Source organism: Chelonia mydas, chromosome 1, assembly GCF_015237465.2.
Source record: "Chelonia mydas isolate rCheMyd1 chromosome 1, rCheMyd1.pri.v2, whole genome shotgun sequence".
NCBI classification, from domain to species: domain Eukaryota; kingdom Metazoa; phylum Chordata; order Testudines; family Cheloniidae; genus Chelonia; species Chelonia mydas.
In genome coordinates, this window is record NC_057849.1 from 47,921,174 (window position 1) to 47,936,036 (window position 14,863).

The following is a 14,863-nucleotide window of genomic DNA, read 5'->3' on the forward strand; positions in this document are numbered from 1 at the left end:
ATTAGTTCTGACTAGATCTACAAGATTAATTTTTGTCTGTGATTGTTACAATAGAGTTCAAAAGCTGTTAAAGATAATGATAAAGGACAAAATATTTATGCCAAATAACTTTGTGGAAAAAAAAACCACGGGCTGCAGTCATTACAAACACATCTTTAAAAATGTATTCAAAATATTACAATGCAAGATAATTTTATTATAATTTGGTCAATTATCAGACGATAAATTGGCATGAGAATCATGAAAGCAGGATTCCACCCACAGACTGAGATTTGAGAATTGCTTCTTCTTTCCCTTCAGCTGTTAAAATCAGATGGAGAAAAAAACTTCAGTATTGAGCCAGAGAGCAAAGAGTAGAAATATAGACAAAGCAGCAAACCAATTAGAAAATTGTTATTAGTAGCACTGCTGAAGTAATGCTTATAGATCCAGAACCAGGTTGGCGCCTCATTGTGCAAGGTGCTGTGAAGTCCCTGCCCCAAAGAGTTGATAGTCTTAATCCCTGATCCCGCAAAGATTTAAGTATGTGCCTAACTTTAGGATTGAGGCCTAAATTAGTCAATATATGGATAGAAGGGTGAGGGGGATGGATGTAACATAAACTCAGCAGATTGTGCATTGTTAAATTTTGGCAAACATTTTACAGTTCATTATAGTAATAATAATTAATTAATGATAATATAAACATTCCCAACTCTCTACAAGAGATTAGTCCATGTTATTGAATAAAGGCCATATCATCCCTGGAATCACATGAGCAGCTTCCCTTGAACCAGTGATCATACCAAACATGTAGCAATTACAAAGTCAGATACAAAAGTAGGAAAAACTTAATATGTGTTTAGTTCATCCCGGAAAGGATTCTACTGTGGTTTTCCATATGTTTTGACCATCCCAGTATTGAACTACTAATGACAAAACTTGCTTCTAAACCTTAAAAAAAAAAATCAGTCTTATGGTACTTGTGGATCAAGTATCCAACATCTCTATTTTTACATAAAGTAAAACTAAAAATACAGATATAAAAAAACCCTTCACTATTTGATAAACTGCTCCACATCTGGAACTTGCCTATCAAGATTTAAGCGAGACTGGAGTTATTACTTTCAACTTTGAAAGCCTGAAAAGAGGGAATTATAATGGGAAAATATATTTATTTTTAACTATAGCAACATTATTAGGCAACCCAATAATATATTTCCTGTAATTGAACCCTCACATCATTATGCAATTCAGTGTTTTAAACAAATACAAATAAAGGGCCAAATTCAGGCCTTGCATAAGAGGTGAGAACTATAGTGACTTCATTGGAACTTTACTCACTTACACCTAATCTAAATTTGGTGTTCATAAACATGAATAAAACAGTGTTGGAAAGCTCAGACTAGCACAAATGGAGACAGCTATTTTGGAAAGATTATATTATAAACCGGTCAGTGCTGGGTGCATTATGCACAGATCACAAGATATGATTGTTTGGTATTTAATAAAGATTTAAAAACCAATAACATAGTATTTTATTTTATTTTTATTTTTTACTTAATGGTAGCATTACAGAGCTAAAGTTTTTCTGATAGCGTTATTTATTACTGTAGGGCAAATGTTTAAGTACATGGTATCTTTAATACAGTAATTTTAAATAGATTTTTATTTGTTTTTCTATCTATTATATCTGCTATCCAGGAACTTCAGGTAAGATAATGCTATTTGAATTCAGATATGCAAGTAGATGGTGTGTATTGTTGCAAATTTGTATTATAGAATAACACCGTAGGTTTTTTTCTCTTTCAGTTTGTGTGTGTGTATGTATGTATGTAAGTGGTGTTTCACCTGCTGCTTTGCCCTAGAAATATTTTTAGAGCTCTAGAAAAATTGAGTTGAAAGTAATTCAGCTATTTGGGGCTTAACTTCAAATATGTGTGGCTTTACATTATCAAAGAATATGTGATTTTAAAAATGGGGATTCTAGATTAAATCCCCTCATTTCTAATTTGAGTTGCAAAGTTGGACTCTTTTTCTTTTTCAATAACTGTGCACATAAGTAGTACACAGACACTAAAAAACAGGAAATATGTTTAGTTAATCTGTCACATTCATCTTGTTAAAATGTAGAAAAGTTTTTTGCTTTTGTAGCATTAAACTACTGATGACTGACTCTTAACTTCCATGTTGAAATTAATAGGTACATTAGTTCTTCTTAGCATGCGGCGAAAACAGGTACATGTGACCTCTTTATAGAAAAGTTTTCAGTAGTCCACAGTTCCCCAGAGTTTTACTGACTATTTATGGCTCTGATCCTGAAAACATATGTGTGCTTACATTTAATCATGAGTAGTTCCAGTGAAGTCAATGGGACTAATGTGAGTAAAGTTAAGGATGCACATATGTGGTTTGCAGAGTTGGGGCCTAAGTTTTAAACCTTTAACTTTCTGTAGAAAATTGAAATGACACTGAAAGCTATTAAGAGATCATAGAAAATATTATTTGGAGAGCGAGAGAGCCTCGTTCATCCTACAGCAGCAGTTCCTGTTCACAGAATTGGGGCTGGCTCCCCATTCTGGGTGTTGTGACCTAATGCATGGGATCACAGCATCTCTCTGGTTTGGCCTGGCTGGACCCCTATCATGACAGAGAGGCAGCCAGGCCAAATTTGAATGAATGGCACTGTGTCCCCATGTGCCAGGTCATAACATCCAGAGCAGGAGCTGGGTCAAGCCGCCACTACAGAATAAGTATGGTGCAGGCTCGCTCTCCAACCCCCTTATGCCTCCTAGTGTCTCCCCTTTACACTAGATCTGCAACCCACTAGAACCTTCCCCACCATTTGGGAAACAGACACAAGCATATGGACACAAACATATGGAAATACTGTGTTAATCTTAAATTACTAAAACATATCTAATCTACATGGACAACACTGTATCTATATACATTGCTATTTATGGGCAAAGTTAATGGACTCATGTTTTGCCAACACTGCCAGGGAAGCTCTTGTCTGCAACAAGCTTAGCACAATTCCTTCTGGCTTGATTGAGCATATATTCTTGTCTGCCTGGTAGAACTGCTTTTTATTTTATTTTTTTCCCCTAACCACAGAGGTCCCAGTTTCAGTCTGGTTTGTGGTAGTGTTTAGGATGGACACACAATGTGTTCAACCCCTGCCCCCCTACTGTATGATGCTAAGTGATAGAGTATGCTGTCATATCTGGCCATTGTTCAGGAGTCACAATGATCACATGAACTGATCTGTGTTTGTAACAAGTAGCTTTATGGAAAGTAGATGATAATTTCTGCGTGCAGCAAAAGAGAAGTTAATAGCTGCTTAAGACCATCTTTCCTCCTCATTAATTGTGATAACAAAATTATTTTTTGGTGTAAAAATAGTAATCTGTCTACACGCTCCAGTCTGTCATTGAATTCAGTGTGAAATCTGTATGTACCATTGGAAAGATCAGGCCCCACATATTTTTGATGTGTACCTCACATCTCCTGCAAGCCTCCTCTCTTGTACTCTCTCCTCATTTTTAGTGTCTTCATCTTCATAATTTGTTTTCCTTTCTTTGATTTGTCCCATTTTCTCTCACCCTGTTTTTCCTGATTACATTTACTATATATTGCCCTTCTTTTTATCTCTCATCCATTTTGTTTTTCTTTTCTTCTTTTCATCTTTTCTTCTTTGAGAGATTCCAAAGAGGACAGCAGTGGAAATAAATTAGTGCTTCATTTCTGTGGCACCAGCTGCAAAGTAAAACTGCTGGATATTTCAGTGGCAGTTGGCATAATAAAGACAAGGGCATGACATTCATCTATTTCTTGTTACCGGATACCTTGTGGAGGAAGAGAAACTGGTGCAGTTGTCCTGTAGCCTTCATGTTGGGGAAAAAATAATTTTTAACACAAATAAATAGTTTGAAATTATAAAATATTTTTTACAATTCAAAGAGACAAGTTTCCTTAAATGTTGGACATAATTTCTGTTCTTTTCCAACGACCAACCTATTATGTGTTCCCACTTCCATAATATGAAAGACACAATATTCTGCTATGTCTGGCTTCATAATGGATTCATTGTCATTTTGCTGTTGATTGTAGTATATCCCTTAAGTCTACCAAATGTTTCAGTGGGCTGGGCTAGACTAGCATATATTTCTAGAGGTATTTTCTCTTTTCTGCATCTATTTTAAGTTTTGCTCCATCTTTGTTCATGAGAGGTTAGCTTATCATTGTTATCCAGAGCTTTTTCTCTGAATATCTATATGCCAGTGTTCTTTACACTAAAAGGCAGTGATTCAAAATGCTTATATATCTTTGCACAAATTCAGTGATTTATTTTAAAATAAACTTATACTTAATTCATTGCTGCTTATGCCTTTGGCCCTGATTTAGCAAGGTATTAAGCAAATGTCTAATTTTAATTATGTGAGAAGTCCTGTGAAAATCAATGGCATTGCTCATATGCCCAAAGTTAGGTGCATGCTGAACTGGGCCTTTTTCACCTACGAAAATTTATTATATTACTCAGGAGTATATTCTGGATGGGTGTGGGACTCTATAAAAATATAATATACTTCATGTGTAATATATAATTTTTTCTTCCTGTTTATGATTTTAAGACAAAGATTTTTTTGCCAAATTTTAAAAATATATATTTAATTATTTCATATTTAAAGGTTAATTGTTAACTTGAAGCTGATTCATTTTTAAAAATTCTGGTTTCTTGTAGAGCACCATTTTAAAAGTAGGTTTTGTACTTACTTTTTCCCCCCTTTAATCCTTTTTCCTGTAATAGCTTTTTTTCTTATGTTGATGTCTTTATAAGAGTCTTTTTAGCAAGAGGGAAAATGATTAAGACCCCAAACCTGCAATTGGATCCAAATTGGATGACGCTTGGCCCTGTGCAGAGCCCCTTTGACCTCAGTGGGCCTACTCATATGAGTAAAATTATGCATATGCTTAAATATCTGCAAGGACTTGGCCTTAACTTGCCCCTAGAAGGGAATTAGTGAAACTGACTACACACAAAGTACTGTCAAATGCAAAAGTAAACAAATGGGAAAAATAGTGTGAAACACTTTTTTCAGTAACTTTATTCATTTATAACAATCTTAGGCAGTGTTTGCCACTATTGTCTTAATCCTGCAAATACTTACCCATTGTGCTTTAACTCATATTTGCATAAGCGTGCATAGACTCAGAACCTTAAATAGGAAGAAAATATTCAGATACAAATTTGATTTTTAAGTTGACTTTGTCCCTTTTAAAAAGTGAAATGTTGGTCCATACTAGTCAGCTTATTTCTGGGGGAAAAAATGTCCAGTTTATAAAGAAAAATCAATCAGAAACCTAGAATAAAAGTTAAAAAGCTGTGCTGCTTTCGCCATTGCATTGTGCATGCAAAATTAGAGCTGCATTCAAATCTGCCTTAACTTTGCATTTCATTACTGTGGTTATGTACGTAGTACAGAGAATCTAAAATATTTAACATGTGATTTGCTATTGAAATATTACTATGAACATGTCCTGTATGATTGAGTCTAATGTTTTACAGTAACACTGGGGGGGGGGGGGGGTAGAGGGGGGGGAATCTTTTCAAGTTGCTTTAAAATTTTTATTTAACCTGTCACTGTTTCATTGACATTGAGATATGCATATATGTGCTCATGGAATTATAAAAGCAAATTTTTAAGCAGCAAAGCATGAAAAACACTTAGTATTCAAAATAATGAATATTAATGTAACTTTTATTTCCATCTTTATTGCTCTTATATCCAAATGGAGTCTTAGAAAGTTTCAGTAGTTTCTGGTTACTTTATTGCTTAACAAAATTGTGATCATATAAGATCAGTACTATATTTTTATATCAAAAACATTCTTCTTCTAGATTAGAACAAATTATTAGTAATTTTGAAAATAATTGTATATAATAGTATAGGAAACAAGTTGAGCCTGCATATGTTTTCAGGGTGAAAGTATGGACAATTTCAACTGGGGAGTGCGCAGACGTTCTTTAGATAGTCTGGACAAATGCGATATGCAGCTTCTGGAGGAAAGCCAGCTTTCAGGAAGTACACCCAGCCTAAATAAAAGGAACCATGAGGACTCCGATGAGTCATCAGAGGAGGAGGACCTAACAACAAGCCAAATATTGGAACATTCAGACCTAGTAAGTAGTTAATTTACCGTTTGTTAAGAATAGATAGATTTTTTTTAATAAAGTGATCTTTTAATTTCCTGTTGCCTAAATGCAAACTGATCAACTGGGATGCCAAATGTCATGTAACTGAGTGCTTTCTAATGGCTCGCTTGTCCTTTAACTGAAAATGGAAAAGAATGTTGATGAAAGTACTAAACACAGGAAGTGTCAGATCTGATAAGCAGCACTTTATTCAGCAAGCTATTAGTTTTGCTTAAATGGCCAATGTTAAATCCTTCAGATGTATAATGTTTATAAAATGTAGCAGACATCCGATTTTGAAAAATTCACCTTTGGGATGTTTAAATATGAATAAAAAATTGAAAGATTATAAAATGAAAAGTATACAAGCTGAAACAAGCTAATCAACAGCCTTGGGAAGGTGGCATTAGCACAGTGTGTGCATTGCATTCATATATTAAATGGCAAAAAACTTTGTTAATGCGGAGATAAAGTTGCCTGGTGTAGCTCATGCCCTTCCAGAATGTCAGGTACAGCAAAACTCAAACTTCTGGAAAACCAGGAAATACAGAGATAATGTAAACACCAAAACAACCTTAACTTTGCCCTCCCCTTCCCCGCCACCACCGCCAGGACCTGGAGCTGGCACTCCATCTGCATTTACTGTGTTAAGTGTAAAAAGAAAAGGAGTACTTGTGGCACCTTAGAGACTAATCAATTTATTTGAGCATGAGCTTTCGTGAGCTACAGCTCACTTCATCGGATGCATACTCAGATAAATTGGTTAGTCTCTAAGGTGCCACAAGTACTCCTTTTCTTTTTGCGAATACAGACTAACACGGCTGTTACTCTGAAACCTGTGTTAAGTGTAGCTGTATTGAATGGTGGAGGAGTAAACTGGGGTAGCTTAGAAGATCTCTGACTGTGATATGAGGATATCTAAGTCTGAGTCCTCCCACCCCACCCAAGTGTATTATCAAAGGAAAGAAGTGCACATGTATCTTGAGGTTCAGTCTGCATCATTTCAGTACAGAGTTGTGTATGTTGTGTCAGCAGCAGGGCACAGGGATCTTCTTGAGATAGGTATTGTCAGTAGTGAGGTTGGATCAGAGAGCAGTCTGTGGATTTAATAATAGGGGTATAGGTTGAGATGGTATCAAGTGTGCAAGTGTAAAGGGTTTGTAAAAGGATATGAAGTTGTTAAATTTTACAAGTGTGATATTCCGTTGGGGGAGTAGGCTTAGTGCTTAAATGTAGGGCAAGTGCAAGTAGCGCCTGTCCATTACACTGAAAAGACAGAGTGGGAACGTGTGCATTATGGGTGCATTGGGCATCGCTCAAAGAGGAAGAGTTACGGTTGTGTTGACGTTTACCTGAACCCTGTATTCCTTGGTTTTCAGAAGTGTGAGTTTTGCTTAACTCAGGGTTTTGGAAGGGCACAAGCTGTCACCAACAGCCTTAACTTTGGGTGTATCTACATTTCAACACTACGGTGGCACAGCTACAACACTGCAGCTGCATCACTGCAGCACTTCAGTGTAGACACTCAGTGCAGCAATGGAAGGGGTTTGTCACAGCCAGGTCTTGGGCTGCCAGACTAGTGATCAGTGCCAGAGTCCACACTCATGAGACAAGAGTCAGCAAGGTCAGGATATAAGGAGATCAGAAGGAGACAAACTGGAGATCAGAACCATGAATCAGATGCTAGGAGTCAAGTGAGGTCAGGATGCCAGGAAATCAAGCTGGGGGAGCAGGAGCAAGAAGCACAAGACACATAGTCCAGGGCAGGGTGGACCCAGTTGTTCAGATAGCTTTCTTTTCCTGCTTTAAGTAGGGCCAGCAGGCTAATCAGCAGCTCTGGGACTCCACCAATGGGCCCTCAGGGATGGAACCTCAAGCTGGGGCTGGGCTTCATGGATCCTAGGGAAGCAGTTGTCAGCGGGCTGCCAGGAGGAGTGTTGGAGCAGGACTGCTCCCATGAACCTGGGTCATGACAGAATTCTTCCATTGCTATAGTTAATATACCTCCCCAAGAAGCAGTAGCTAGATCAACAGAAGAACTCTTCCATCAGCCTAATGCTGTATACTCCAGGGGTTAGGTCAGCTTAATTACATCGCTGAAGGGTGTGGATTTTTCATACCCCTGAGAGATGTAGCTATGCTGATGTAAGTTTTCAGTGTAGACCAAGCCTCTGTGTTAACAGGTTTTTGCCATTTAATTTCCTAGTTTTTTAAACAGAAAGAGAAATGTTTGTTGGTAGAAGTTAGTGGTCATTTAGACAGTTGTAGTTCTCACCTAGGTTTGCAGCAGAAAGACTACTGTGGCTAGGTAATAATCAGAAAAAGTGCTTCTGTATAGAGCTTTTCATCAGTAGATCTGAAAGAACTTTACATCATTGTCCACATTTTACACAGAGGAAACTGAGGTACAGAGTGATGAAGTGACTGGCACAAGGTCACCCAGCAGGCCAGTGGCAGAGCCAGGAATAGGCCCAGCCTAGAGGTCTTTCTACTAGGATATACAGTTGCTGTGTGATTCCTCTGTGCTCCTTCCCTCATCCCCCATATATTTTGTTATAGTGGAGTGGGGATAATGGTCATGCTTTGAAATGTGTAGCTGCTAACAGAGCCAGTGAGGCAAGTCTCATCCATGGTCTGTGTCCCAAAACCTTGAGAGTTTTATTTGTGGTTGTTACAGTAACTTTAAGCATGTGAGAGAATACTGGTGTGTCTCTCCTTCTCAACCCCTGCCCCCACCAGTCCCTGCAACATTTCCAGATGCCCTCTCCTGTTCCCATCTAATTAAGCCAATTTCCTTTGCTACCCCTCACGTTCTCCAACCCTTCCCATCTTCTCCCCTCCCACATCCCCTAATTTTCACCCCTCCCTCTTACCTGAGCCCCCCAACCACTCTTCTCTCCCCTGCCACCAATTCCCATTTATACCTTATGCCTAATATCCTCCCTGACCAAAACAACTCTGCCCTATTCCCACCTACTCTTACACCCCTAATCGCCTTGCCCCTCCCTTTCAGACTTCAAAGTGGCCCATTCATCTCAAGGAGATGTTTTCAGCTGAAAGAGAATACCCCAGGGGTAGGCATACAGCCTGAAACAATAGCTCTGAGACCTGTGAACTGCTCCATTCCAGTCAGTGAGCATTCCCTTCCTTCTTCCCAAGGGTTGGAGCATTTCTGATATGTGTCAGCAAGCATACACGTTCTCAGCTCCTCACCCCGGCCTCAGCACTATGTCCCTAGTGCATGCTCCAAGCATGCCTGTTCTAAGCGCCCCACCCAGAGTGGCAGGGCTTCTCCAGATCACAGATCACATGGGGAGGGGACGGAGAGGAAGAGGGACTCAGATACCCCAGATCCTGGCTCATACACAGAAGGGGAGAATGTGGGGTGGACAGACCCCCGGCCCTCCTGCCACTCACCCCAGTGTGTCCCTCTCCCTCACCTGAGCCCCCCCAACCCTTCTTCCCCCTTACTACCCATCGCCATTTATCCTCCTCTCCTCCATGCAGTCCTAACCCCCCTCACTCCTATTTCCCCCACCCATTCCTCTACCCCATGAAATGCAAGCAAACATTCACATATCTCCTTTTTATGAAAATATGAATACATATGAAGATGAATACAAAACATATGAATTATATTCCCCTCAAATTAAAAAGAAAAATCTGACAGCACACATCCATACTTTTCCAAATTTCTGCCCAAGGTGGGACTTGATCTGACAGTGGCTGGCTGGCTTAGAGTCCAAGGACTATTGCTTATCCCCGTGAACTGCCCAGGAACTTTAAAGGTTAACAATCCTGTTAAATCCTCTTTCCCCACATGCTCAGTGTAATTTCTTTAGCATATCAGTGTGCAAGGTTTGCAATGCTCTAAACAGGAGATAAAAAATCTTTTTGAAATAACCTTTTAATTTGAGTTCACCCCAAAGTGCCATGCACTCTGTTGGGATAACCCTCGAGTATTGGACACCTTTGTGGGATGATCTGAGCCTTGGTTTGATCTCTGTCTGTGAGCAAAAAAAGGTTAGCAGAATCTCTCAATTCTTAGCAATGCTGTTTTTTTTCCAGAAGCTGTATCCTGAAATCCTTTGGTCAAATAGCCCCAAGTTTGGTCCATTAACAAAACCCCATGCTCCCATGAGGCACACCAAATTTCAGTTTGCATTCTGAGTGACCATGTAGATTTTAGAGCACTTAGAGTCAAGCTTTAACCAGAAACCTGGTCCTAACCTTAACTGTAGCAGGGCTGTCACCTTGGTATAATAAAAAGGCATGTGATAGAGGAGCTTCACAACTGGTTCTATTATTATTTATTATTATTCTTTTTAACAGATTATGACTCTTTCCCCGTCTGAGGATACAATTCACACGGACTCTCTTTCTACATCATGTGATACAACCTCAGCTGACTCGCATCATTTTAATACAAGAACATCTAGCTTTGAAGTGTCTTTGCCCAACATGAGTAATCACCAGGTGTCTGAGGGTTCTAAGGTGAAGGAGTTTTGAGAACTTTCTGATTATACTTTTCCTTAAATGAACTTTTTTTAAAAAATAGCTTATTTTTAAAATGAGGGGTTTGAATGCAGGGGCAAGTGTGTTTTCTCTTCCCCTAGTAGTATAGAGTGTTTGTATGTTTTATATATATCTATATATAGGTATATTTTCACACACTCTTGTGTGACCCAGACACTTCTTTTTTTTTTTTTTAACATTTGTCTCTTTCTATTTTGGTCTTTTTAAATTAAGTATTTTGTATAGTATGAATGCCACTAACTAATGGCAAGATAAATATATGAGTCTCTGAAGTTGCAATGCTTGAGAAATACTCCTAATGTTCTTAATGCTGATTTTTATAGGATAATATGCTAACTGGGAGTGTGGGTGTATGCATGTATTTGTGAGATTTTTTTGTATGTGGGAACCTATTGTGCAGTTGTATGCACTGGATTCAATTCTTGCCTTTTGGCATACTGTCAGAATGTTAAATGCCTAATTGCAGTATTATGTTAGATTTGCAAAACACTGTTCCATACAGCTGTCTGAAGTGAACCATGCCTGCAGACACAATTCTGTCATTATGAAAGGTTGGTAAAAGATTATCAATGTGTGTGTGTGGTTCTCTTTCTTTTTGGTAATACTTCCATAACAGTATATCAGCTGAACCTTACCCTTTCCTCCCTCCCTCCCACAATACAAAAGAAAAGAAAGAACAGGTGATACACATAATCTCAGATTACTCTAATATTTTTGTTGTATAATTAGGACATAATAGGGTTACCAGTCAGGCTGTTGTGGCTGAGTTGGGTACTTTTCACATAACAGGAAAATAAAAGAATGAGACAAGGAAAGAAAATAAATGAGAGAGTGTTATTGAGTGGGCAGGGGTTGATAACATTTTATTTCAAGTAGCTCTAGTCAAAGAGATTCTGTTGCAGGCTACAATTACTGCCTGCTCGATACCAGTGTTTAAGGGTCCTTGTAATAGTTATTGATCTGTAAATTAAACTCATAGACCACTATTCATGAATGTTATATGCTACTTATATGCCTAATTTAAAAAACAGTATCATGAACTTTCATGTAATGTCTCTATCCTCATACTGACATGTTTGGTACAAAGTTGAATGCATGCAATCTATAAAGGAGTAGAGAATGAAAACACATGATGAGCTGTTTGTAAAACTGATACACAGATTAGGTTAGTCCCACAACAGGTTTAACATTTATGAAATGCATAACCCAAGTTGATAGGGACCTTTCCACAGACAAGGTGGGTGAGATAGTATCTTTTATTGGACCAACTTCTGTTGGTGAGAGAAAAAAGCTGTTGAGCCACACAGAGCTCTTCCTCATGTCTGGAAAAGAGCTGTGTGTGACTCAAAAGCTTATCTCATCCAGTCTTTCATTACAAAAGCTTTAAACTTGCAGCTAAATAATTTCACGTAGTCTAGTAAAAGCAAAGCTCTACTCCCCCCTAGTTCTTTATTCCTATATTTCCTACTAGCAGATTAGCAATGCAGAGGAGGAATTGTTGCTTTTTATATAGTGCCAAAATTTGTACTAGGCACTTCACAGGCAACCAGAAAAGACATGGTCCCTTCCCCAGGAATCTTACAATGTCAGTTTTAGACACAATGCAAGGAGTGACAGCAACAAACAATGAGAGTAGATAGGGGAAAGGGAAACCTTTCCAAACCTATGTCTCTTTTTAAAGGTTCTTCTTAAGCATTCCTGTGCCAAAAAGTATCTGCCAATGTATAGTCAGTTTTTCAACCACAGAAGGTAAAGCAAGTACGAAAGATAAGAACTAGATGGCACCATTTTAAACCTGGAAAGAAATTAAGTGACTTTGTCACGTCTCTAAGGGCAAAGATTGCAACAATTAGTAGATTATTAATAGGAATTAGGACTACTGATGGGAAAACCTAAAAGAGATTCAGATCTATCTATCTCTGGTATTTTCATGGCTCCTATCACTGTAATATCTAACCCCTCATATTCTGAAAGCATATTAAAACATAACTAAACCTTTGGAGGTTACTTCTCCTTTACATCCCAGCTTTTTCTTTATATCACTTCCTTTCTTCCTCCTAACTCAGCTAGAGCTTTATCTCTTCTGATAAGAACACTGACATTGCCATAACCAGAACAAACCGATGATCCATGTATCTGATATTCCATATTTCAAAGTGGCTAATGCAGTTGCTAAAACAAAAGAAGTTATAGCATGAATATAGTACTTCAAATTGTGCAGTACCTGACCCCCCTATTATCTCCTATTCCTGCAGTCTCACCAGATAACCTTCATTTCTCTCTTCAGTGCCTACAAACACACTCCTGTCCCTTCCAATACAAACTGTTTTTTCTCAGAACTCAGGATATCTGGAATCTTTTGCAGGGCTGAGCAAGTGTGGTAATCTATGAAGGGCCAACTGTTTTAAGGAAATTAGTTAGGGAAGTGGATTGGAATGAAGAACTTATGGATCTAAAGGCGGAGGAGGCCTGGAATTACTTCAAGTCAAGGTTGCAGAAACTATCAGAAGCCTGCATCCGAAGAAAGGGGAACAAATTCATAGGCAGGAGTTGTAGACCACCCTGGATGAGCAAGCATCTCAGAGAGGTGATTAAGAAAAAGCAGAAAGCCTACAAGGAGTGGAAGATCAGCAAGGAAAGCTACCTTATTGAGGTCAGAACATGTAGGGATAAAGTGACACAGGCTAAAAGTCAAGTAGAGTTGGACCTTGCAGAGGGAATTAAAACCAATAGTAAAAGGTTCTATAGCCATATAAATAAGAAGAAAACAAAGAAAGAAGAAGTGGGACCACTAAACACTGAGGATGGAGTGGAGGTTAAGGATAATTTAGGCATGGCCCAATATCTAAACAAATACTTTGCCTCAGTCTTTAATGAGGCTAATGAGGTGCTTAGGAACAATGGTAGGACGACAAATGGGAATGAGGATATGGAGGTAGATATTACCACATCCGAGGTAGAAGCCAAACTTGAACACCTTAATGGGACTAAATCGGGGGGCCCAGATAATCTTCATCCAAGAATATTAAAGCAACTGGCACATGAAATTGCAAGCCCATTAGCAAGAATTTTTAATGAATCTGTAAACTCAGGAGTTGTACTGTATCACTGGAGAATTGCTAACATAGTTCCTATTTTTAAGAAAGGTTAAAAAAAGCAATCTGGGAAACTACAGGCCTGTTAGTTCGACATCTGTAGTATGCAACGTCTTGGAAAAAATGTTGAAGGAGAAAGTAGTTAAGGATATTGAGGTCAATGATAATTGGGACAAAATACAACATGGTTTTACAAAAGGTAGATCATGCCAAACCAACCTGATCTCCTTCTTTGAGAAGGTAACAGATTTTTTTAGACAAAGGAAACACAGTGGATCTCATTTACCTTGATTTCAGTAAGGCATTTGATACGGTTCCACAGGGGGAATTATTAGCTAAATTGGAAAGATAGGGATCAATATGAAAATTGAAAGGTGGATAAGGAACTGGTTAAAGGGGAGTCTACAATGGGTCATACTGAAAGGTGAACTGTCAGGCTGGAGGGAGGTTACTAGTGGAGTTCCTCAGGGATCGGTCTGGGACCAATCTTATTTAATCTTTTTATTACTGACCTTGGAACAAAAAGTGGGAATGTGCTAATAAAGTTTGTGGATGACACGAAGCTGGGAGGTATTGCCACTACAGAGAGGGACCGGGATATCACACAGGAAGATCTGGATGACCTTGTAAACTGGAGTAATAGTAATAAGATGAAATTTAATAGTGAAAAGTGCAAGGTCATGCATTTAGGGATTAATAATAAGAATTTTTGTTATAAACTGGGGACGCATCACTTGGAAGTAACAGAGGAGGAAAAGGACCTCGGAGTATTGGTTGATCACAGGATGACTACGAGCTGCCAATGTGATATGGCCGTGAAAAAAGCTAATGAGTCTTGGGATGCATCAGGCGAGGTATTTCCAGTAGAGATAAGGCGATGTTAGTACTGTTATACAAGGCACTGGTGAGACCTCATCCAGAATATTGTGTGCAGTTCTAGTCTCCCATGTTTAAGGAGGATGAATTCAAACTGGAACAGGTACAGAGAAGGGCTACTAGGATGATCCGAGGAATGGAAAATCTGTCTTATGAAAGGAGACTCAAGGAGCTTGGCTTG

The 14,863-nt window shown here is 38.6% G+C and overlaps 1 protein-coding gene across 13 annotated transcripts in view; it reads left to right on the forward strand.

Annotated features, from left to right (window-relative positions):
- Positions 1-14,863, forward strand: part of FRY (FRY microtubule binding protein) — a 371,144-nt gene that overhangs the window by 321,561 nt on the left and 34,720 nt on the right. For 9 of the 13 annotated variants that reach the window (XR_006286421.1, XM_043531626.1, XM_043531634.1 and 6 more), the window contains 3 exons: positions 1,684-1,692; positions 5,963-6,163; positions 10,508-10,669. Coding sequence is in view for 12 of the 13 variants with exons in the window: in XM_043531626.1 (XP_043387561.1) it covers positions 1,684-1,692; positions 5,963-6,163; positions 10,508-10,669 (372 nt within the window). In the remaining variant the exon portion in view is untranslated. The remainder of the gene's footprint in view (positions 1-1,683; positions 1,693-5,962; positions 6,164-10,507; positions 10,670-14,863) is intronic. The other 4 variants (XM_043531593.1, XM_043531608.1, XM_043531618.1 and 1 more) reach the window with 1 other exon arrangement.